Consider the following 24,210-nt stretch of genomic DNA (forward strand, 5'->3'; position numbering starts at 1 on the left):
TGAGTGACTCTTACCAGCTCCAGCTTACCCACCTTATTCTCACCATGAGCATTTTGAGGGAACAAAAGGGCAACAGGGGCAAGTAACTTTATCAGTATTGTGTATTGGAGGAGGTACAGACCGATAAATGGAGATTCAAGACAAGATGTAAACTCAGATGGGCATGTAACACATGGTCAAGGTAGCATTTCAGAATAGCTGGGAAAAGAGTTCACTAGACAGGGCTGGGAGGTGATGGGAGGGAGAAACCTGCTTCTTTACCTAATTCCCTATATCATGTTGAATTCCAGTTGGAGCCAAGATTTAAGCATAATAAAATGAAATCATAGAGGTACTTATTAAAAGGAGTCAGCATTTTAACAGTTCTGGAATGGGAAAAACACTGTGCAAAATTCTGAAGCTGTCAAATAAAAATGGAACAACGTCTCTTTGGTTTAAAGACACACACACACTCAAAAGACTCAAAATGCCAAATTTGGAAGGCTATTTGCAACATTTTCAAAATGTTTTTGTTTTTATTTTTTGAAACTTTTTTTTTTTAATCTGCAACATTTTTGACACACAAAGTACTAACATATTCCATGAGTACACATGTTTTACAAAGGAAGGTAGGGAAAGACAGAAATTAAAACAAGAGGTGATAAACATAGGGAAAAATGCCTTACGTCCATCATCAAATGTGAATCATTTCTCCCCCACTAGACTAAAAACAGTGAGAATTCCGGAAGGGAGAAGTTCAAGGCCACCAGGACCAGGCACCGTCTGCAGGGTCGCTGTGCCATCTTCTGCCCTTGACCCTTCTCCATGTGCTCACAGGATGGCTGCGGCAGGAGCCAGCGTCATGACCAGGATCCGGCAGAAAGAAGTGGGGCAGGTAGGGAGAAGGCAAGAGGTTCCTGCTCTGGAGTCTGCTCCCTGTCACAGGTTTCCTTGAAAGCCCAGTTCCGCTTCTACCTCGTTTGCTGGAACTGTCCTGGGGCTGCCTGGGAGGATGGGGAAATGAACACACTCTGACCAGCATCCAGATCAAGAAACACTGGGAACAGCTTCCTTGCACCTGCCCACGTGCTCCCTCCCGGTCACCAGAGAACGTGAGCGGTTTTAATGGCTACCTTCTCACTGTGGTGAAAACTGGGTTAAGAAAGGAAAATACCAAAACCCAGCAATCTGTCACACCCATCACTTTATATATTTGCCCAAAGGTATGCTTATCATTGATCTCCCCAAATCTTTTATTCTTAGTCCAAGAAACTTGATCTTGTAAGAGACAGTGGTTGAAGAGTTCCCGTTGTGGCTCAGTGGTAATGAACCCAACTAGTGTCCATGAGAACTCAGGTTTGATCCTTGGCTCAGCTCAGTGGGTTAAGGATCTGGCAGCGCCATGTGCTGTGCTGTAGGTTGCAGACGCTTCTCGGATCCCGCGTTGCTGTGGCTGTGGCGTAGGCCGGCAGCTGTAGCTGATTTGACCCCTAGCCTGGGAACCTCCATATGCCCTGAGTTCAGCCCTAAAAAGACATCAAAGAAAATAGAGACAGTGGTTGAAATGTACATTTCCTGTAATTTCATATTGTGACCTGGGACTGGGCACAGCCATGTGGCCTGAGTGGGAACTCAGAGCTGGATGCCTGGAGAAGGTCCCTGTGGGACACCGACCAGGTTTGAGTGTAGACAGGTCTGTGGATACAGCGAGATCCTCGAGAACCTTTAGGGGCCCCACCCCAGGAACGTGATGCATATGGGAAAATCTGCAATTCTCCACACATTTTCTAAGAAGTGAGGAAATGGTTGTGGCCAAATCTTAGAATTCAGAATTTATTCAACATTACAATATGCATCTTAGAGGGAACATCTTTGTTATGAATGGAGGCGACTTTTCTCAGGGCTCCCGTCCTCCAGAACATTCTAACATTCATTTTGGAAAGAGTCCTTGTTTGAGGGAGGCATCCGTCAGCTTTCTGACGCCTCACATGGCATCGGCTAATTCACATTCAGAAGTGCTACAAATGCCGTCAATGTGGGCGCCTGCGGGAAAGGAAAGCTCATTCAACGTCAGAGAATTCACACTGGAGAAAAACCATATGCACAGAACGGATGTGCGAATGCTTTTAGACTGTGCTCAGAGCTAATTAGACATCTGGGATTTCAGAGCGGCCAGGAGCCCCGCGAGCAGAATGGGTGGGGAAGAGCCTGGAGCCAGAGTTCCAGCCTTAGACTGTCAGCACGTTCCTTGGGACTCGAAGCGGGCACCTGTGATGAATGTGGAAAGCTGTCGGGGGCAGCGTGAAGCACACTGAACGTCAGATCATTCGTGCGAGAGAGAAGCCAGTGCGTCAGAGCCGCGTGGCGCCATCTGGGGAGAGCGGAGCCCCTTCTCTCGTCTTTGGAGAACTCTCAGGAAAGCAGCACCCTGGGCGTAAAGACCGCAGGAGGGCCTTTAGTCAGTAATCAGGCTCATTCATTCTGGAGAAAAACCTTCATTAGGGAGAAGGAGGAAAAGCCTTCAGTTCTCTTCCCTGTTGGGTTTCAGAGCATCCTTAGTGACATATGGGGAAACTTTAGGGGGTGGGGAGAGTTCAGGGGTTGATTAAGTATCACACTGAAGCATTAATTGCATTAAGTAGGGGTTTCAACATTTTGCTTCTTCCACTGCAACCAAAGCTTTCATTCTTTTCTCCGATCATCTCAGAGGATTTTTTTTTTTTAAATCTCTAATGTTTTAGCTTCCTTATATTAACCTTGCTTTTATAAGCTTAAATTCTTCTTCCAGGGGGTATTCAGTCCATGTCTGCTGAATGAATGAAGTAATAATAACAGAGCCTCGTTTGGGCCCGGGGGCAGGACTCCATAAGGACGGTGTGTGGCTTACCCCCAGCAGCTGGAGGGTGCAAATTCTGCTGTGATTGCAACACATCTCTGTTCGGGGGGGCCCCATTTACTGGGTGAACTCCTGCGGGCCATGCGTCTTTACTGCTGAAGACTCTTTCGAGATGGGAAACGGGCTTTTGATTTTTCTCAAGTTCTGTATGTAGTGGAATAATATGTCATCTGAAGGGTACATTAGGACGATGCCAGGTTCTCTTTGTCTTCTAAAACTAGAAATTTAGAGAGGAAGGGCTAGAGTTCTGAGTTCAGCCTCTCATTTCATAAGGGAAGGGTCAGGCACATTTTCTGGTGTTCAAACAACATGAACCACACACTGCTTGATACAGGGTGGATCCGAAGAAGGCATAATCTGGTCCTTGTCAACCGCCAGCATTCTCTGCCCACAGCTGAAGGCCTTCTCCCCGGCCTAGGATTCGGAGTCTCCTAAAAGACACCCTTGTTTGCCACGACATCTCCTTTCCAGTTGAGGGAGAAGGGACTCAGGTCCTGGGTGTTTCTGGCTCCCGGCTTTGGTCAGAGGAGACAGAAAGCAAAGGTAGAGCAAAAAGGGGCAGGTGGAGACTGGACAGAGTGAGGAACATGGGGAGTAGCTGCCGTTGAGGGCGTCTCCCTCCTCAGAGGATATCAAATGTCCCCAAGGCTGGCTGGAGAGCAACGGAAAGGCCTAGGTTTCCACCCACGTAGTTTCACTGCCCTACATTTCTTCCAGCTGGCACCTGGGGCTCCCTAACATCCTGCTCTGTGACACTGGCCTTCTCCAGGGTTCATCCACCCCACCCACCCTTTGCTCATTCCAACTTAATGCTTCCCCCACCCCATGCGTTCCATGGCCTTCTGGCCTGAGCTTAGGCTCCGCCTCCCAGGGATAAATACCTCCCACCCCATCGCACTGCTTTGTTCTAAAATTCATTATTGTGCCCCATTTTAGAAGACTCGGGCTCATATGTCTAGAACATTCCCGAATCTTTCTTTCATTGGTGCCCTTTAGGCCCCAGGAACTGGAACTAAGTGCTAGAGTTGCTCGCCTCTGTGGGCTGTGACAAATCTTGACTTTTACTTCTTACTGTATGAGTCAGATTTCCAGTGTATAAACTTGGGCTGATTTTCCATGTGGAGCTACACCAAGAGCCGTGGGGCTCTAGGGAATTGCTGACGGAGAAGTTCAGAGGAGCGCTGCACTGGTGAAGAAGGCCTCAGGCTGCGAATAGCAGAAATCTGCTTAGAAAATAAAAGACATTTAATTGATAGATCATTAAGACTGGAAGTACGTGATTCCAGGATAGGTATAATGGCTCAACGCTATCATCAAGGACCCAGGCTTTTTTTAATCTGTTGCTTGGCCCATCTTGGTGTATTGGCTTTTTTGCTTGGTCTTTTTGCCTCATGGTCTCAAGATGGCTGCTCCAGCTCCAGCTATCACATCTCAAACATCCATGTTCAAAGCAGGACGAAGGGATGGGCCTCTTCAGTCTCTCTGCCTCTTTTGATCAGAAAGCAAACTTCTTCCCAGAATGTTCCCCGGCCATTTCTCTGTAAGTTTTGTTGGCAGAACTAAGTCACGTGCCCACTCACGTCTAAGCCAACAGTCAGCAAAGGGAGTAAGTAATGAGCTCACTGCAGTGACACCCACTGGGGCAGAGCAGGTCTAGTGGGCCCCAGGGTGGCTCCAGGGCCAGCCTGTCTCTCTGCCTTTCAGAGTCCCAGCTCCCTTCTGGTCATTCCTTCCTTTATCTTTTCACCAAAAGACGCTAGAAGTGCATTTTTTCTGTGTCACAGCTTGTTTTGCTTTTTTTTTTAATCTCCAGCTTTCTTCCTCGCTGTAATTCTGGCCAACACATCAGTCCCTCCAGGCTCCTTCCTGTTCTCGCCACCTCTTGTCACACACTGCCCGTATGGTCTGATGTGGGGGTTCATGTTTCCTAAAAGGGGAATCTGACTGGTCTCACTGGCTTTCTTTATATTTCTGAGCCAGGGGACTTCAAAAGTTGTTGGCCAGCCTATATAGATCCTGGTCCAGTGACCTGTATGTGTGTGTGTAGGGGGGGCAGAGCAGGGTCACGAGATACAGCACAGCCACCTGGCAGCGGGGGCTGAATGAGACCCTTCCCCACAGAAGCGGCTGCGGGGTGGGGGGCAGAAAGGAGTGGAGAAGGGAACGGACAGTGGGTTCTGGGAGCCCAGGGCAACACTGTAAGATGAGGCCGCTCCACCGAGACGCCGCCTAGGAGAGCGCCGGGGCGCCAGACCCAGGAGTGAAAAAGCCAGTTTGGATACTTCATCCCCCTTTCAGTGGATGCCCCATGGAGGACGGGAGGGGAGTCTGGCTGGCAGACAGAACCCTTGAGCTAAGGCCACAGTTGAACCAGCCCAGCCAAATCCAGCTCTTCAGGTAACTCTGTTTGAGGTCCAGTCAGGGTGGAACAGAAATAAGATGTCCTTGCTTTGCTCCACCTGTTATTACCCTATCTTCAGAACTGAGAGCCTAAGCACAGATCTCCCCAGGTTCCCGAAGCAGAAAGTCCAGTGACTGCTAGTAGGAAGCTGGGCATTTGTCGTGAACACGGCTTTAATGGGGTGGGAAGCACTCAGCACCGACTCGACGTGTTCTCCTAGAAACCAGTTTGTGGCTTTAATGGGCCACAGGAGAGACTGGAGAAGCAGAACTGTTTCAAGAAAACCATGTAACGGGGGACAGGAGATGGGCTGGTTATCCCAGCACAGGGAATGCAAAAAATCCCGCAGTGGGAGAACGAGAACTTTCAAAAGCCCGGCTGTTGGGCAGACCTGGCTTTGAATCCTATTCCCCTACTTCTTAGTTGCATGACCTTGGGCAAGTTATTTGGCCTCTCCATGTCTTAGTTTCTTCATTTGTAATGTAAGGATAGAAACGGCCCGTTTCAAGGCTCGATGGGGGGATTAAATGAGATGCTGCGTGTGAAGCACGGAACGCTCGGTGGTCAGTGCCGTCGTCCTCAGTCTCACGCCCCCGGGAGTGGGGCCGAGCCCCTGCAAGGATGGCCAGCTCGCCAGCGCCCGTCAGAAGAGCCTCGTGGTGCTTCTCTCGGGGTCCTCCAGGGTGGGGAGTGGGGGTGGGGGGGTCACTTCGCACACCATAAAGTGCTTTACAGCTTTCCTTCTAGTTGCTGGAGCCACTTCCCAGAAGCCTTTGGGACAGTTTGTCTGGAACCGCCGGTGCCAGCTCCCCAGCAGTGCCGCGCTGAGAGGCCCCCAGCCGTCCAGTCCTTGCTCTCCCAGGAGCCTTCCCTGGATTAGCCATCTCAGCCTCCTCTGCCTCTTTAATCATGTCTGACTCGTTTGGTCTCGGGGTTGTCGTGGGAAGAGTATCTGAGAGGGTCCGCTGGAGACCCAGGACGTGCCAGCTAGAAGCTTCCAAGACAGGAGCCCCCAAACCCAGTGACCAGCTGGCCTCCTGCCCAGGGACGACCTCGGGAGCGGTGAGCCTTTGGTAAGCAGACAGCGAGGCGGCTGGTCCGGGCCCTCCCTTTCTTTCTCTCCTCAACGCGCGACGATCTGCTCACATCTTCACCAGGCTCAAGTACAGCTGATCAGAGGCAGCCTTGGATGCTGAGGACATGCAGTTCTTCTGGGCAGTGCCCAACCCAGGACCAGCTCTTAGGATCCCACCATGAACATTTCTAACTCACTGGCTTTTAAAGAAATTTAGATCAGAGCGCCGAGGCCATAAAAGTCCCTGGATGGACAGACAGAAGTAGTCCCCTTTTTTGCAGGGGAGAGAGAGAGTCTGCAGCTAACAAAAGACAAGGGGTGTCTGCATTTTGTGCTTGACTCAGAATTCCGACATACACCAAGAGGATGGTGTACCCCTGGGGGGGCGGCCCGGGGGGGAACCTTTCAGCCCAGTTGTTAACATCAGTTCTCCCAGTCACTTCCTCGCACTCCTGGGTTGCTGCTCACTACAGGAGCACTGCTCACCTACTCTGTGCCAGGCAAATACCTACTACGTGCCAGGCATGGAGCGAGGCACTTGAAAATAGAGATGTTTCAGACATAGACCTTGCTCTCAAAGAGTTCCAGGTTCCTGCTGAGGGTGCCCCCAAGCTGGCCCTCCTTAACCAGGACACCGGCTGCCTCTCCAACATCCTGACGCCTTGCTTGTTCCCTGCCTCCCCCTTCTTAAGGCATAAGAAGGTCAGGAAGGACCAGAGGGTTCAAGGGCACTTGCAGGGTTAGTGCAGCGCATGGCGGCCAGCAGTACCTCTCAGGTAGAACCCAGGCAACGGGACTAAGCATCTGCCACCTTACGGACATCCGGGCTAATCTGGCTGCCGGTGGGGGTGGGGGCGTAGGGGGGGCAGGGTGGCAGTCGGGACGAAATCACCTTCCTCCCGCGTGACTTGGGAGAGAAGGGCTGACGGCCAGCCCAGGGAAGGCAGGCTGCGACCTCACAGGTAACGCATCGCCACCCGCCACCGCCTTGAACCACAGTCTGCGCTCAGCGTGGTGTCCACGGCCACATACAGTCACCAGTTCCCAAGCCGTCCCATGTCCCTCGATGTTCAGAGGTGCCGCGAAGAGCACAAAGGACAAGATGTGGTTCTTCCTCAGAGTCTGAAATCTGTCTGAGAAGAAAAGGCATAAGAAGGTCAGGAAGGACCAGAGGGTTCGAGGGGTGCTAAACGGGGCGTAGGGGCAGTGGACCCGTGAGCAGAGTGCAGGGTGGAAGCCCCACTGCAGGCCCGCAGAGTCCCAGGAAGGCTTCCTGGCAGAGGCGGGCTTTGGGCTCAGAGCGTGGGCAGCATTTGGAAGGACGGCGGGTGGGGGCTGCACATGACCGTGGGTGGGCTCAAGACAGTTTCCTCATCAACCCCCTTGTGAAACAGGGTTCAGCCAGTGCTTCCTCTTCCTGCTCCGGAATCACCACAGCCAGAGGCTGGATGGCGCATGCAGGTGCAGGCTGAGCTTGCTTTGCAGAAGTGGGGGCCTGAGGAGACTCTCATTTCCTGTGGTGCCAATACAGCGGGAGACCAGGGCCAAGGACTTGCAGGCAACACCAACACTGCTCAGCCTTTCTGCCGAAATGTCACTGCGCAGGGCATCCTGGAGGCCCCTCTGCTTCTCAGAGGCCGGGACCTGGGGCACTGTTACTGATGGTGTCACTGTGGGAAACCAGAGACTCTTAAGCCCAAACCTCGCTCCACCTGCAGGAGACATGTGGCCAGGCACCTGGACCACAGTTTGGCAGAACATCAAAGAATTCAGATGGCAGAGGAAATCTCTGAGCACTCTGCATAAGGGGGCACTTCCATTCATCTCCTAATTCACGCCAGAGAGATCCCTGATGAATGGTGCCCATGCAGGAGAGTCCTCAGAGTGAGCAGCAGCTATCAGAGCTCGTGGCGAGGCCGGGTGCACAGGAAGCCGACAGAGCAAAGAGCTCAGCCTGGAGTGCATTGCCCCGGAGAAGACTTGCAACCCCAGGCACAAAGGTGCCCCCAGAAGGCACGGCCTCACCTGGTGGGTCAGCCATTCTGGAGCTCAGTCTTTGACAAGTAATGATGGCGTGGGGGTGACCATTTGAGGAAAAACCAGCCCCCGTCATCACCCGAAGTTTCTGACTGGAGAGAGGGCAGGGGCTTGTCATGGACGAGGGGGCTCTTGGAGTGCTCTGGCCTCAGGAATCACGGAGGCCACTGGGGCCGAGAAGGATGGTCAGAGGGGCCCCAGAGCTCACGTTGTATAAAGTGGTCATGGCAGAGAAAAACACGATGAAAGAGCAAATTTAGAAAATGATTTTGTTGTAACTTGTACTTTTAGCACCTGTAATGGGCAGACAGATGTGGGCTGGGAGGGAGGCAGCCACCCTGAGGGAGAGAGGCTGCCCAGAGGACATGGTCATCCGCCTGCAACCCCTGGGGTCCACTTGCCGGGGGGCCTAGGAGAGAGGAGTCGGCTCTGGAGCTCTCACGGCCCCTCCCCCTTCCTCTCCTTCCACTAAAGTCCTGGCCTGTGTCTTCCGAAAGCCTACCTCTTCTGGTGCTGCCCAGGAGGGGCCACCTGACCATCAAGGGGTTTGGGCAGCTGGTGAACCCGCCCCAGGGGATGCTGCTGGGACTAGTCTGTTCATTCATTCATTTAACAGATACTTTCAAGCATTTCTTCCACTCTGTGCCAGCACATTGTTTGTGCTGGGATAAAGGACAGGGGAGAAGGAGGCAGCAGCACAGGTGGCTTTGGCCACCTTGGGGAAGAGAGAGGGGAATCAGGACTACAGGACCACCTCTGAGATGGCAGGGGTGTCTCTGTCCCAGGGGGGCTTCGGAGAGGGGAGGGAAGGCTCTGATCAAAGACTGCCTCCCACGTGACAGGTCAGCATGTGCTTCACCTGCAGGCAGGACTGTGGTCTCCACTTTGTAAATAAAGAAAATGAGAGGAGTTCCTGTTGTGCCTCAGTGGACTAAGAACCCAGCTAGTGTCCATGAGCATGCCGGTCGGATCCCTGGCCTCACTCAGTGGATTAAGGATCTGGCATTGCGGTGAGCTGTGGTGTAGGTCGCAGATGTGGCTTGGATCCTGCATTGCTGTGGCTGTGGTGTCGGCCAGCAGCTGCAGCTCCGATTCTACCCCTAGCCCAAGAACTTCCAAATGCCGTAGGTGCAGCCCTAAAAAAAAAAAGAGCTAGCGGGTGGCACAGGTAGTTTAGGTCTGTATCACTCCTGATCCATCTTCCCACCGCCTGAAGGAGGGAACAGACCCTCCAGCCCACTGTTCCTTGTGCAGTGTTTCTGGAGGCTTAGGGGACAGGGAGAGGCACCTGGCGAAGTGGGAGGGAAGGGGATGGAAGAGACAGGGACTGGCTTTTGCAGACTCTACTTTGGGGAGTGGGGAAAGGCACACTCACTCATTCACTCATCCACCCACCCGTTCATCCATTTAGCAGATCTTTACTGAGCCCTGTGGAGGGCCAGGCGCTGTGCTCCAGCGCTGGGGATGCCACTGAGGAAGAGGGACACGGCCCTGACCTCACGGAACTTTTATTCTAGGAGGCGGCTGGTCCAGCAGGCGATGCGCTTTGCAAGGGGCAGTACTGGGCTCTGCAGCAGAGGAGAGTCCTGACCTGGACTTCTGGGAAGGAGCGACCCGTGAGGTAAGACCTGAAGGAACAAGCATCAGCCTGGAGGATGCTGGGAAGCGGCTTCCAGAGAGAAATGTGCTGGAAGGTCTGCAGGTGATGAGCAGAGCGAAAGGAGCCGAAAGACAGCTCACGTGTGCAAGACAGGGCGTGATGTGGAAGCAGGGAGGGACCAGGTCATCCAGGGCCCCTAAAAGGAACTCAGACTGGCCCCTAAGAACAAGGGTCCAAGAGCTATGAAGAGTGCTAATCTCTGGGAGGCCCTGAGCAGTCTGTAGTTTATCCCTTTCCTGGAAGCCCAGAGCTGAACCCTAACAAGATAAGTCATCTGAGGATTCAGCAAACTAGGGCGACACAGTCAAGGTCATGAAGGAGTAAGTTCTGTCCAGTTTCCTTGTGAACCAAGGAGGTTTCCAAGAGGCGCAGTGAGCAGAGTAAGCAATAAAGCTAGGACGGAGTGCTGGGGGCTTGATCTCAAGGAGGAAACCTCTGGTGCTTGAAGGACAGACCTGAGGGGTCCCCGCGGCTTTGGGGCAGACTGCGTGGGCAAGCATCTCCCTCTTGTGGCCGAGATAGGTACTGCGCCTGCATTCTCAAGTAGGCCTGTGACTTGGCTCTAGGTTCTGACCAGGGAAGCCTGGTGAAATGAAGCTGTGGACTCTGGAAGGTGCCTCACCTCTTTTCTTCTTCTTCTTCCTTTCTTTTTTTTTAAAGGCCACAGCTGCAGCATATGGAAGTTCCCAGGCTAGGGGTCGAATCAGAGCTGCTGCTGCCACCAGCCTATGCCACGGCCACAGCAACACCAGATCCGAGCCATGTCGGCAACCTACACCACAGCTCATGGCAACACTGGATCCTTAATATATTGAGAACCATCATCTGCATGGATGCTAGTTGAGTTCATCACCCTCTGAGCAACAACAGGAACTCCTCTTTTTTTTTTTTTGGGAAACCTGAACAGTGGAGAAAGAAAATGCTAGAAAGACAGTCAAGTGTTATCAGTGATTATGGAATAGGTTCTGGAATAGGTGACTCATTTTTTTTTGTGCTTATATGTACTTGAAAATGTGGATGTGTATTAGTTTTGTTGATAATAGAAAAAAATGTATTATGCTTTTTTCTAAAAAAGAGCAGAAGTGACAGAGAAGTAGCCCAAGTGGGGACACTCAAGTGGAAGCCAGGTGGCTAAGGGGACCGAGTGGCTTGGTGAGGAGCTGCTGCCCAGGTGCCCTTCCACAGCTGTGCAGAGGTCTGCGCTGGGGACAGGCTTCCTGGAGGCCACCCTCTTGGCCGCTTCTCTCCAGCTGTGCCCTTAGCTCACACACACCTGGCCTCAAGTCCCTGCCCCTCTGCCAGTCTCCCATCAGAGTAACACCCTGCCCACCTGGTCACACAGCGGGCCTGACCGCCAGGTTCTGGGTGACCTGGAAGTGTATTCCACATGCTCACAGCTGAGCACTCTCTCCTGTGTGGGCTCTGACTTGGAGTGAGGGCTGGGTCTGCTTAGAAACCACAGCCACACATGCTCCATCTGTGGGGTCTCTTCCTAGACACCTTTTCTGGTTGGGGACACGGAACTCACCTGGCCCGCAGTTCTGGTCACTCTTGTCACTTTGTGGCTTCTTTCTTCTCTCTCCTGCTAAAAACTCTTCTTTGGGGCAGGGCAGCTGATTGGCCTCCCCTGTGGGAGGTTCCCTGATGCTGGTCTAAGGTACTGAATCGAGGGGTTGAGGACACAGCCCTGTTGTCATTCTTGCCTGGAGAAGTCCCCGGGGCGGCTCGCTTGTGCAGCCGGAGGGCTAATTTCAGAGAAACTCCTCATGAACATCTTTATATTTCAGAAATGTTCTGAAATACATAAAATACATTTAAAAAATCATATAAGCCCCCTTGATTATGGAAATTTTCAATCGCACTAAAGAGAATAGACAATAATACAACAAACTTTCATGTGCTCATCACCCAGCTTCTTTAACTCTTCATTTTCTGCCAATCCTGCTTCTTCCATACCCCATCACACTGTGTGTGTGCCTGCGTGCTTCTTTGGAGTATTTTATTTATTTTGCTTCTTAGGGCGGCATATGGAAATTCCCAGGCTGGGGGTCCAATCAGAGCTGTAGCCACTGGCCTACACCACAGCCACAGCAATGTGGGATCTGTGCCATGTCTGTGACCTTCACCACAGCTCATGGCAACACCGGATTCTTTTAATCCACTGAACAAGGCCAGGGATCGAACCAGCACCCTCGTGGACACTAGTCGAGTTCGTTACTGATGAGCCACAAGGGGAACTCCTGTGTGGAGTATTTTAAAGTAAATCCCAGACAGTATATCTTCCTTCCTTCCTTTTTTTTTTTTTTTTTTTTTTTTAGGTCTGCACTTGTGGCATATGGAAGTTCCTTGCCTGGGGGTCAAGTTGGAGCTATGCCACAGCAACGCTGGATCTGAGCTGAGTCTGTGACCTGCCCTGAAGTTCACAGCAACGCTGGATCCTTAACCCACTGAGAGAGGCCAGGGATCGAACCTGTGTCCTTATGGATACTAGTCGAGTTTGTTACCACTGAGCCACAGCAGGAACTCCCAGTATATCTTCCTTCTGATAGATAACTAAGTACGCATCTCTAGCAGATAAGAATTGATTGATTTTAGGGGGCACATATACCATCATAGAATAGTTTAGTGGTCTCCCTGTACCCATCTCACCTCCAGTAATTATATAGACACCCAGCCAGGCTCCTTTCATCTGCTCTCCCCTCCCCCACCACACTGGATACTTTTCAAGAAAATCTCAGACATTTCACCCCTAACATCTGCAATAGGTGTCTCTAAAACTTTTTCTTTTTAAAGCACAACCCCAATGATCACAACTAACAAATTTAAACAGTAATTCCTTAATATTGTCCATGTTGACATTTCCCTGATTTTTAAAAACTGCACAGTTGGTTGTCAAATCATGATCCAAATAAGGTCTACAGGTTGCCTTTGGCTGCCAAGTCTATTCAGGTCCACTTCCCTCTTTTAAAATTTTTATTTAATTTTATTTTTTGTCTTTTTAGGGCCGGACCCTCGGCATATGGAAGCACCCAGGCTAGGGGTGGAATCTGAGAGGTAGCCGCCAGCCTACACCACAGCCACAGCAACGCCAGAGATGACCCGTGTCTGCGACCTACACCACAGTACCACAGCTCAGGGGCAAGGCGGGATCTTTAACCCACGGAGTGTGGCCAGGAATAGCACCTGCATCCTCTTGGATGCTAGTCAGATTCGTTTCCGCTGAGCCACGACCTCCCTCTTAAAAAGTTTTTTTAATCTTGTAATTTGTTAAAATATTTCAGCAGTTTGTTCTTTGAACGAAATGACACTTAAATGCTTAAGTGCCTGTTCTGTGCCAGGCACTGCTTTGTGCTGAAAATAAAGATGGGAGCGGATTTGGGGGAAATAACTGACTCTCTAGGCTACGGTATGTCTTCTCTAACAGAAGAGGACTGGGCTAGATGCTCTCTAAGGGCTCCACCCTGATCCTCTCGGATCCCCCTCTCATCACTACCATCCCCTGCGTGAGTCTCCTCAAACCGCACCCACACTTATTCCCAGGGAACCCTCGCCGTGACCCAGCCGTGCGGGGACACTGGGGCAGGTTGGGGCCGACACCCCGCCTTTCCGGGCAGCCGCCCACCTGCCTGGGTGCTCCGAGGCCGAGGCAACGCTGGAGGAGCTCGGCCGCACGCTGCAAAACCGCTGTGAGCGCCGCGGCGAGCGGTAACGGCAGCGGCGCGGACCTCGGACACCGGCGGCGCGGTCCAACTACACTTCCCAGAGCCCTCTGCGGCCAGCCAGTTACTACGGAGACGGGCCGGGCTCGTCGGCTTAGCGACTGCCAACTGGCCTGGGCCTTCGGGTGCTCGTAGTCAGAACAGCCTCCACCCCCACGGCTTCCAAACGGGCTGGCCACGCGCTCCCGCCACCCAGTCCTTGCTTCTGGGGCCCAAGGAAGCCGACCTATTAGGCCGGGCCGGGGTCCGGCCCCAGGGAGGCCGAACTACATTTCCCGGGAATCCCCGTGCACACTCCGCTTCCTTTCGTGAAGACCCAAAAGGGTAACGTCGAGTTGTTGCCAAGGAGACCAGACCCAGGCTATCCGGGCCCCTGAAGCCGGTGAAGAGAGGAGCTGTAGACAGAGAAGAGGGATAGAAGAGAGGAGCGTGGGAAATTTGGCTATAAAGCAACATAAAGCGAATATTCTCTTCTGTCTAGTTTCTGCGGGCGCTTAGGGCCCGCTCAAGCATCGCACAGCCCTCTGGGAAATGAAGATATGCTCGCCTAAGGACTATGGGAAATGTAGTCACTGATTAACGGCCACTTCCTCGAACCTGGAACAGGGGCTTGAATTTTCCCTGCCTTTACCTTCCTGTCCACTTAAACACAGTGTTTACCTTTGTCCCTTTCCTCTTCGTGTCAACCCTCAGTGCTTATTTCAGACATTCCCTTCAGTCTGTACTCCACGAGGTCATCAAAGTAATTGTTCCTGCTCTGGGCTCTTACACAGCTAAGAGAACCAAGGCCTGGGAATTGGCTGGCATGTCTCCCACTGGTTTCATGCATAAGAACCATCCTCTAGATTGTCCATCTCATTTGTAATTGATAGCGAGTGTTAATTTTATTTATTTATTTTGCTTTTTAGGGCCACATTGGTGGCATATCGAAGTTCCAAGGCTAGGGGTCTAATTGAAGCTACAGCTGGCGGATTGAAGCCATGTCTGTGACCTACACCACAGCTCATGGCAAGGCTGGATCCCTGACCCACTGAGCGAGGCCAGGGATCAGACCCACATCCTCATGGATACTAGTCGGATTAGTTTCCACTGCACCACAATGGAATCACCGTTGTTACTATTTTTAAAAAAATGCAGGGCACAACTTGCTTTGAACATTTGCATGCCCAAAAGGGTAATAAATTCCAAGTGTAGTGAATTTGCAAAATATTCTTGAAAAGTACTTGAAATAGGTTTCTATCAGTAGAAACCAAGTTCCTCATAGTCTGATAAAGTAGAATTTTCTCAGAACAAAATATTTCATTACATGATCTGGTTAAATCACACTTAGGTGTTTTCTGGGCCTCGTCACATAAAAGATAAAAAAAAACCCTCCATGATATTTCTTATATAAAGTGTCACAAAATTCCAGTAAGACTATAAAGTAGATGAGGCTTTTGTTGTTTTTTTACACAATGCTTTGCAAGTCTAAGATCTATAATTACGCCTGATCCAAAGAGTATGGATGGAGTAAATCAGCACTGAGGCTGAAAGGAGGCATACTTTTAAAGGCTATCAGAAAGCCTAGATAGGAATGAGCTGTACGGTGTAAAAAGACAGATGAGGTGTTGCTCACATCAAAGCACTAAGAACTTTCCTTTTGAAGTGGGAATACTTGGCAGACACAGTATTTCCATTAGCTTCTAACTTTGGTAGGAAGAATGGCCCAGATCATAAATGTTGAGAATTATGTAACTGATAAAGCAATTTGGAAGTCACAGTAAAAAATAATCTATCCTTAACATTCAAAAGCAGAGAGTTCCCTCCATCCTTATTTAGTTCCTTTGGTTTTGGTTTTTGAAATGTGAAATCCTTCATTTCTTGCCTAAGGAAAGAGTACATTTGTTCAGAAAGTATCACTGAAGGCCAGGATATCCCTGTATTTCTCAACAGTCTGGAGGGGATGGCTGAAGTCAAGAGCTAGAAGAACTATAGCTCAGAATAATTTTCTTAAGAGGTACCAATGCAGTTGCCTTTTCAATGGATTTCAGGATCACTGCTCTTTGATTATTTCTTGCATGTTCTCACTGACCAGCAAAGCTTCACTTGTTACAGCAGTTAAGCCTATGCTTTGGATGCAGGAATCTTCTGGTGTTCTGGAAAATGTAAGATGATCTCTAGGAGCTTTCCTGAACAGTTTTGAGATAATGGACATTCAAGTTGCAGTATAAGTGGAAAAGTTGTTTTTTTAACGACAGAGCTCCAGAACACCACTTGGTCATTCAGTTAGTTTCAAGAAATATGACACTAAGACCAATGGAACAGAATAGGGAACTCAGAAATAAACCCTGAAACCTATGGTCAATTAATCTTTGACAAGGGAGGCAAGAACATAAAATGGGAAAAAGAAAGTCTATTCGGCAAGCATTGCTGGGAAACCTGGACAGCTGCATGCAAAGCAATGAAATTAGAACACACCCTCACACCATGCACAAAAATAAATTCAAAATGGCTGAAAGACTTAAATATAAGACAGGACACCATCAAACTCCTAGAAGAGAACATAGGCAAACACTCTCTGACATCAACATCATGAATATTTTCTCAGGTCAGTCTCCCAAAGCAATAGAAATTAGAGCAAAAATAAACCCATGGGACCTAATCAAACTGAAAAGCTTTTGCACAGCAAAGGAAACCAAAAAGAAAACAAAAAGACAACTTACAGAATGGGAGAAAATAGTTTCAAATGATGCAACGGACAAGGGCTTAATCTCTAGAATATATAAGCAACTTATACAACTCAACAGCAAAAAAGCCAATCAATCAATCAATGGAAAAATGGGCAAAAGACCTGAATGTACTGTCCTCCAAGGAAGATATACAGATGGCCAACAAACACATGAAAAAAATGCTCAACATCGCTGATTATAAGAGAAATGCAAATCAAAACTACCATGAGATACCATCTCCCACCAGTCAGAATGGCCATCATTAATAAGTCCATAAATAACAAGTGCTGGAGGGGTTGTGGAGAAAAGGGAACCCTCTGGCACTGTTGGTGGGAATGTAAACTGGTACAGCCACTATGGAGAATAGTTTGGAGATACCTTAGAAATCTATACATAGAACTTCCATATGACCCCACAATCCCACTCTTGGGCATATATCCAGACAAAACTCTACTTAAGAGACGCTTGCACCCGCATGCTCATTGCAGCACTATTCACAATAGCCAGGACGGGGAAACAACCCAAATGTCCATCAACAGATGATTGGATTCGGAAGATGTGGTATATATACACAATGGAGTACTACTCAGCCATAAAAAAGAATGACATAATGCCATTTGCAGCAAAATGGATGGAACTAGAGACTCTCATACTGAGTGAAATGAGTCAGGAAGACAAAGACAAATACCATATGATATCACTTATAACCGGAATCTAATATCCAGCACAAATGAACATCTCCACAGAAAAGAAAATCATGGACTTGGAGAATAGACTTGTGGCTGCCTGACGGGAGAGGGAGGGAGTGGGAGGGATTGGGAGCTTGGGCTTATCAGACACAACTTAAAATAGATTTACAAGGAGATCCTGCTGAGTAGCAGTGAGAACTATGTCTAGATACCATATTGCAACAGAACAAAGGTTGGGGGAAAAATGTATACATGTAAGAATAACTTGATCCCCATGCTGTACAGCGGGGAAAAATAATAAATTTAAAAAAAGAAAAGAAATATGATACTAGATCTGCAACATACTTGCAAACCATTTTCTGGGTGGTTTTGCTTCAAAAATTGGTGATTTGCCATGCTGTTGTTGCTTTGCTAGGGTCAGTTTCAAAGGGTGACACTCTTAGACAGGTCTGCTTGTGGAATCATCTGCCCAGTTACCACAAGACATTGGAAAGGGTGGGGGCATGGGGCCCAGTTCTGTCTCTGTCCCTATCTTGCTGGGTCACCTCGAACTAGTCATATGTCATCTTCCCAACTCCCCAAACTTGCTCTTCCTCTTCTATTAATGCCTCAGTGAATAGCATCTATGGTAGGGTGAATAAGGACCCCCAAAGATATCAGGCCCTACTACCCGTAACCTGCATAACCTGTAAATGAGAGTTGGAAGGAGCAGCTTTGAAGATGTGACTAAACTGAGGATCTTTAGATGGGAGATCAGCCTGGATTATCCAGGGCCCTAAATGCCATTCTAAGTGTCCTCATAAGAGCCTGGTAGTCGGATACACAGAGAAGGTGATGTACACAGAGGATGGAGAAGAGAGAGGCGTGAAGATGTGGCCTTGAAGACTGGAGCACTGCAGCACAAACCAAGGCATGACAGCAGCCACCTTGGCACTTGTCCTCTTTCCGATCGGCCCTCATGCTGTGGTCAGAGGGGCTCTTCTGCCATGGAGATCTGACCACATCAATCTGCAGTGAAAACCTTTTTTTTTTTTGCTTTTTATGGCCGCGCCTGAGGCATATGGAGGTTCACAGGCTAGGGGTCGAATTGGAGCTGTAGCTGCCAGGCACAGCCACAGCCACAGCCACAACGCTGGAAACAAGCCATGTCTGTGACCTACACCACAGCTCATGGCAACACCAGATCCTTAACCCACTGAGCAAGGACAGGGATTGAACCCTCATCCTCATGGATGCTAGTCAGGTTTTTTAACTGCTGAGCCACACAGGGAACTCCTGCAGTAAAAACCTTTCAGTGGCACCTCAAACCCTGATTCCTTGGCTAGATCAGAGAAGCCCTTCACCATCTGACCCCCGTCTTCTCTTCTCACCCCCGCACTCACACCCACCCTACGACACACACTCAGTCTCACCCACTCACACACTCCCTCTTCCACACACTCTGGAGTGATGCTCCACTTCTGAGTTTCCTGTATGGCCGGGCTGTTCTATGCTTCTGTGGCTTTCATGTGCATTGTCACATCTGTGATAGAGAAAGGAACCTTATTTCAACCATATGCTGGCATTCACATGGCAAAAATCACTGTGCAATTAGAAAATGGTTCTGTGACATTATAAATCAGAACTAGGATTCCCAGACCAGCAGTCTGGGGATATCCTTCCCTTGAAAGAGCTGAGGCTTGAAACTACTTCCCTAAAATTCCACATTCAACATACTTATGTCACAAATCATATTTTTCCAAGCCATTAAAAATGTCCATCAATAAAAATATCTTTAAACATAAATTATTAGTAAAAGCATCTAAAATTCCAAAATAAGTGGTTAAATGGAATATTATGCAGCTGTATAAAAGGCAGCTCTGTACCTTTCCTGTGTACATTTGCACAAATCCCCCAAATAAAAAAGTGAAAAGAGGAGTTCCCATTGTGGTGCAGTGGTTAACGAGTCCGACTAGGAACCATGAGGTTGAGGGTTTGGTCCTTGCCCTTGCTTAGTGGGTTAACGATCCGGCGTTGCTGCGAGCTGTGGTGTAGGTTGCAGACGCGGCTCAGATCCCTTGTTGCTGTGGCTCTGGTGTAGGCCAGAGGCTACAGCTCCAATTCGACCCTTAGCTTGGGAACCTCCATATGCCACGGGAGCGGCCCAAGAAATAGCAAAAAGACAAAAAAAAAAAAAAAAAAAAAAAAAAGTGAAAAAAGCAAGTTGTAAAAAAGTGTGAATAGCTTGCTACTGTTTCCATTAATAAAGCATATTTGTATATGCACAGACTTCTGATAGGATGGGGAAGGGGCTTCTGGAGTTGGGAATGGGGCTCAGGGACAGGGAAGATGGGGAGACTTCACTGGATGTTCTCTTGTAACTTCAGCACACATGGCCTCTTAAATTTGAAAGCATTTTCTCCATTCAAGGACTCGAAAAGGTTGTACTCTAGCTATTAACGTAAATAAAAGCTGCTGGGTTTTCTCCTTAGCTCTGGGATAATCATTAAAAATTAGATAAAAATAATTTGTTTGTTTTAGGGCTGCATTCTCAAGGTCGATTATTATTGTCGCAGCTATTAGGTAAAGAAGATTTACTACAGTTCATGTGAACGTAGTTTTGTGTTCCTTGAAAAAGTCCCGAGAACAGGTCAGGCCAAAGGAAATTAACCTGGGCTTAAGATGTGCTCACAGATAATCCGGGCAGTTTGCTAAGAGCTGACTGTTGTTCAGTCTAAATTTACCAGGGAGCCATCATCATCTGCAGACACCACTCTCTCAGGCAGACTGCCCACACAGCCCTCTGCGCTGGAAGAGTGAAACACAGCCAAGCATATTTATTCCTCTTTTCTTCCACTCTCAGTGGAAAAGACCTACATCGAGCTTTCAATCTACTTCATGTATGTTCAGGTTGGCTATATTAGAAAATAAAAAAAATAAAAATTATGAAAGAAAAACAAATCCTCAGATTACTAAAACAAACTCACCTGTACAAAAAGCTATAAACTCACCCTTTTGGGTTATTGAAGCAGCAAATCTTTTGACCATTTTTACAAATTAGGTGTCATGACAACATAACATTGTTTTTTCCTGTATTACATGAAGTAATATTTAAGAATCAAATTCTGAAATAACAACAACAACAAAAAAAACCTAAAAAAACCCCACATATGTCTTTCACCTTCTAATATGCTATGGTATCCAGATGTCAAGGACATCTAAATAAAACTAAAATCTTAGAGAGGTTAAATGCTAATGTTTTTCGAAAATATCCTAGGTGAATTTTAAGGATTTAAACCAGTGTGGTATCATTGGGCTATGACAGTTAACAATTCTACAACTTTTATAATGTGACATATATGAAGTGAAAAAAAAATTAGAAATCCTCAGTTTTCCAGCTCTTTGGAGATGTCTGGGGCAAAGGAATCAGAATTTAAGAATGGGATTTTCTCAGCTCAACTAAGGACAGAGAATAGATGGTAGAGTCAACTGGTACCTTTGGGCAAAGCGGGAAAATGACTTCTGAAGCCACAGGGAGGGAGGGGAGAAGCTGAGTGTCGGGATGGATTTTAGATCTTCGCGGAACTGACTTCCTGTGGGATGAGGAGCGGTTAGGTGATAATTGACATCTCCTCCCGGTCTCTGCTCTCAGACACTGAGTTGATGATGCTTCTTAAATACTTTATGAATTCCATCCTCATCTCTTCGGGGTCATCCTCAAGGTTCGAGTGCACCAGCTTTAGCTTGTTCAAGGGTGGCGCTTAAAAAGGAAAAAAATGTAATTAGGCATGAATTTTTTTTTTTTTTTTGGTCTTTTTGTCTTTTTAGGGCCACACCACAACATATGGAAGTTCTCAGGCTGGGGTCAAATTGAAGCTATAGCCACCGGCCTACGCCAGAGCCACAGCAACCCGGGATCCGAGCCGTGTCTGCAACCTACACCACAGCTCACAGCAACGCCAGATCCTTAAAGCACTGAGCGAGGCTGCCTCGTCGGGTCCTTAACCTGCTGAGCTACAACGGGAACTCTAGCAATTCTGACTTTTGCAGTGAGAAAAACAAATGCATAGGATACAGTCAATGCTCACTAACTGCACGGAGCTGCTGGTTTCAAAGACACAGAGCAATATACAGATGCCCAGAGCATTTCAGACAAGAGTAGAAAGGAGAACCCCAAGCTCCTTACACAAAGTGGGGTTTCCTTTATCACTTCCGGAGCCTGGCTTATGGTGTGCAATTAACAGACACTGAGTATCCTGTAAAAACTGCTGCTGGACAAAGCAGGAATACCACATCTCAATTTCCGTCAGGTGGCTTGGGATGTCAGCGTTGAAGACGATCACCACCCCGTGAGAGTCCTTCATCAGAGCTGGCCAGCAAGACTCGAACCTGCGCAGCAGAAAAGGATGCGGGTGGAAGGGTAGGTGGTTCTGGTTTCTAATCGGGGACTTGAAAAATAATCTCTTAGTATGAATCACTGATGGATGACCTCTCACGGTATCATGACCCAGGCACTAAAGTCTCAAGAGCAATGTGTCAGTAATTGATCAAGCCCTAAACACATGCTATGAAGGGCGCCAGGCTCATGTTCAAGGTGTCTGGCGGGCAGGGGATTTCTGAATCACTTGAGGGAGCAAACATTCTTTAAGGGAAACGTACTTTGGGTCGCCGCCACAATCCCAGAGCTCAAATTCACAGCCGGTGCCTTTGTTGTTGCTGGTAACGTGAGGGTTCTCAAATTCCAGGATCCTAAAGATAAAAGCATGAGCGGCACCTTTCCTTAGGAAACGTCATACTTTGGGAACAGCACTGGCACCAAAGGTAGGGCTGGGTGACGGCTGCGGACTCTGTGGGACACAGGTTTGTCAGGGCTCACCTCACTCCTTGGGTTGGGTGGTATTCGGTAATGTCAGAAGATTCTGTCAGAAAGTTGGCCAATACGGTTTTCCCGCTCTGTGGAAATTAAGATAATAAATGATCTCTGTGGAAGAGGCGAATAGTGAACCATGAGCAAGTCCTCTAATGGCTGTCCTGGACCCAGTTGTGGTGGAGAAGAGGCCAGGCCACCCCAGACCACCTGGGTGGAGGGCTCTCCCCAGATGGGTGGGCACAGCCGCTCTGGGACCAGAGAGCACAGCCTTCAGTGCTGGCTCTGCTGCTGGGTGACTTTACCCACATCTATGTCCCCCGGCTGGCTTGCCCTGAAGCTCTAGATGAGAAAACAATTGTTATGTTGCTGCAGTCTTCCAAAGTAAGAAGATGTCTTAGTTTATTTAGGCATTCTCTGACTGATGGGCAGGTAGGGAGATTCCACCTGGTCACTGTTGTAAACAACTCAGGGGAACATGGGTGAGTCCTTAGATTTTGGGAAATGTAACTGCCACACTGAAAGCTATGCACATTTTAAATTTTAGTAACTTGATCTCCAAAAAAATCTGTTACCAATTTGTAGCGCCATCAATAGAATCCTAGAATACTCCTTTCCCTAAAATGCATCCCATACATCCTCGCATGGCACATCATCAGTCATCTAAACTTTTCTCATCCAAACTGCCAAGCAAATCAGTGTCATCTTTTTGTTTTGTGTTCCTGTGATTGTGAGGCTGAGCATCTTCTCATACTTACTGGTCAAGTCTATTTCTTGTGCACAGACTTTGCTAGATTATCTATTGAGCTGCTTCTCTTTTATTTACTCATTCTCAAACTTTCCTGTATGTTTGTTTTACCTATGAATCCTCGTTCTGTCATGCCTTTTTCTAATACTTTCCCCTGGCTTTAACTTTAATATTTCTTTTAAGGCTTCTTCATTTTTGTGTTGTTTTTAAGAAGACCTTCCCTGTCTCCAGATTCAAAACACATCTTTCGGAGTTCCCGTCGTGGTGCAGTGGTTAACGAATCTGACTAGGAACCATGAGGTTGCGGGTTCGGTCCCTGCCCTTGCTCAGTGGGTTAACAATCCGGCGTTGCCGTGAGCTGTAGTGTAGGTTGCAGACTCGGCTCGGATCCGCGTTTCTGTGGCTCTGGCGTAGGCCACTGGCTACAGCTCCGATTCAACCCCTAGCCTGGGAACCTCCATGTGCTTCGGGAGCAGCCCAAAGAAACAGCAAAAAGACAAAACAAACAAACAAACAAAAAAAACACATCTTTCCACATGTTCATCTACTATGGTGGTTCCTGGACAACCAGCATCAGCAAAAAATGCAAATTCTCAGGTCCCTCCCAGACCCACTGAATCATTAACTCTGGGATAGGATGGGCAAAGTGTGCTATTAACAAGACCACAAGGCAATTCTGATGCGTGCTGAAGTTGAAGAGTTATTCGTTTACTACTAACAAAATTGTTTTACACATTTATTCTTGTGTACGGTGTGAAGTACAAAGCTAGATTTAATCCCACTCCTCCCTCTCCCCGACTGCCACACACATTAAAAGCTAACTGTTCCACGACCACGTAATCGATAAGTTTTTCCTCCGTTTTTTTCTCACCCGGCAGACATATTTCATTAGGGATAGTCATGGGCGCAAAGGAGAGTCGTGAGATCTAGGTTCTGATTCCATAATGCCACTCACTACCTTGGGCCTTCAGGCCTTAGTACAACCGAGTCAAGGTCTGGGAGCCCCGAGTTCAAGGTGAAGCCAGCAGCTCACACCAGGGTGGGCGCGGTAGGACTGGGCTCCCGGCTCCTGTGGGGCTTTGGGCGCAAAACACGGCCGCTGGGGGCGACCCCGCGCTGGTCTGCCCGGCTTGCCGCCCCGCAGGCTCCGGCCTCACCTCGCAGGGCCCCACGAAGAGGATCTTGGCCTTCAGCATCGCCGTCCACCGTCTGCAGGCCCCCTGGAGCCCACCTGGGCGCTGCCCGAGTCAGAGTGGTCCTCAGGGCGGAGCTGAAGTCGCCGCGCTGGTTGGCTGCTTTCGTCCCCATGGAGACGGGAGCGGCCGCGGGGGCCGACGGGAGTGGGCGGGTTCCTACGGGGGCGGAGCTAGGCGCACCAAGGGCTCTGGTATCCTCTGCTGGCTCCCTGATGCACAACGTGAGCTTCGGATTGGAGGTGGGCGGCAAGGCAAA

At 48.9% G+C, this 24,210-nt stretch overlaps 2 protein-coding genes and 1 long non-coding RNA gene across 17 annotated transcripts in view; 2 read left to right on the forward strand and 1 right to left on the reverse strand.

Annotated features, from left to right (window-relative positions):
- The window catches only part of LOC102164200 (uncharacterized), a 32,029-nt gene extending 15,570 nt beyond the window's left edge, over positions 1-16,459 (forward strand). Inside the window, exons 3-5 of one of the 4 annotated variants that reach the window (XR_014839616.1) lie at positions 703-874; positions 9,906-10,009; positions 13,589-16,459. This is a non-coding gene — a long non-coding RNA (uncharacterized LOC102164200). Of the gene's footprint in view, positions 1-702; positions 8,656-9,905; positions 13,434-13,588 lie in introns of those variants that run through there. The other 3 variants (XR_014839614.1, XR_014839615.1, XR_014839613.1) reach the window with 3 other exon arrangements.
- Positions 1,799-24,030, reverse strand: IFT22 (intraflagellar transport 22). Of its 8 annotated transcripts, XR_014839610.1 has the most exons (9): positions 23,916-24,030; positions 22,020-22,096; positions 21,803-21,892; positions 21,330-21,532; positions 20,640-20,903; positions 18,577-18,686; positions 13,994-14,162; positions 11,577-11,842; positions 1,799-7,484 (listed from the first exon to the last, which is right to left on the reverse strand). XR_014839610.1 is itself a non-coding variant. In XM_003124380.5 (5 exons), exons 1-5 carry the CDS (start codon positions 23,952-23,954, stop codon positions 20,755-20,757), a joined length of 558 nt encoding a protein of 185 aa, XP_003124428.1. In that variant the 5' UTR covers positions 23,955-24,030; the 3' UTR covers positions 19,961-20,754. The 8 variants fall into 8 exon arrangements, 1 of the variants encoding a protein (XP_003124428.1); XR_014839607.1 differs by lacking the exon at positions 18,577-18,686 and having other exon boundaries at positions 14,038-14,162; XR_014839612.1 differs by lacking the exon at positions 18,577-18,686 and having other exon boundaries at positions 1,799-7,480.
- The window catches only part of COL26A1 (collagen type XXVI alpha 1 chain), a 185,298-nt gene continuing 182,547 nt past the window's right edge, over positions 21,460-24,210 (forward strand). For 4 of the 5 annotated variants that reach the window (XM_085016016.1, XM_085016027.1, XM_085016028.1 and 1 more), the window contains exon 1: positions 21,465-21,563. In XM_085016016.1, coding sequence (XP_084872142.1) covers positions 21,550-21,563 — 14 coding nt within the window. In that variant the 5' untranslated portion in view covers positions 21,465-21,549. Of the gene's footprint in view, positions 21,564-24,210 lie in introns of all 5 variants that reach the window. The other variant, XM_085016020.1, reaches the window with a different exon arrangement.

Source organism: Sus scrofa, chromosome 3 (genome assembly GCF_054392235.1).
Source record: "Sus scrofa isolate SSC_HxYL_T2T_F1_AM1 chromosome 3, Sscrofa_HxYL_maternal_Yorkshire_Landrace_v2.0, whole genome shotgun sequence".
NCBI lineage: Eukaryota > Metazoa > Chordata > Mammalia > Artiodactyla > Suidae > Sus > Sus scrofa.

What these genes read in the sequence shown, in the direction of transcription:
- IFT22 (XM_003124380.5), bottom strand. Translation starts at nt 23,954, where the DNA reads ATGCTGAAGGCCAAGATCCTCTTCGTGGGGCCCTGCGAG. An exon ending in TCTTCGTGGGGCCCTGCGAG is followed by an intron (nt 22,097 to 23,915) that starts GTGAGGCCGGAG and finishes TAATTTCCACAG; the next exon opens with AGCGGGAAAACCGTATTGGC. An exon ending in TAAAGGAAACCCCACTTTGT is followed by an intron (nt 20,904 to 21,329) that starts GTAAGGAGCTTG and finishes TTCCTTTTTAAG; the next exon opens with CGCCACCCTTGAACAAGCTA.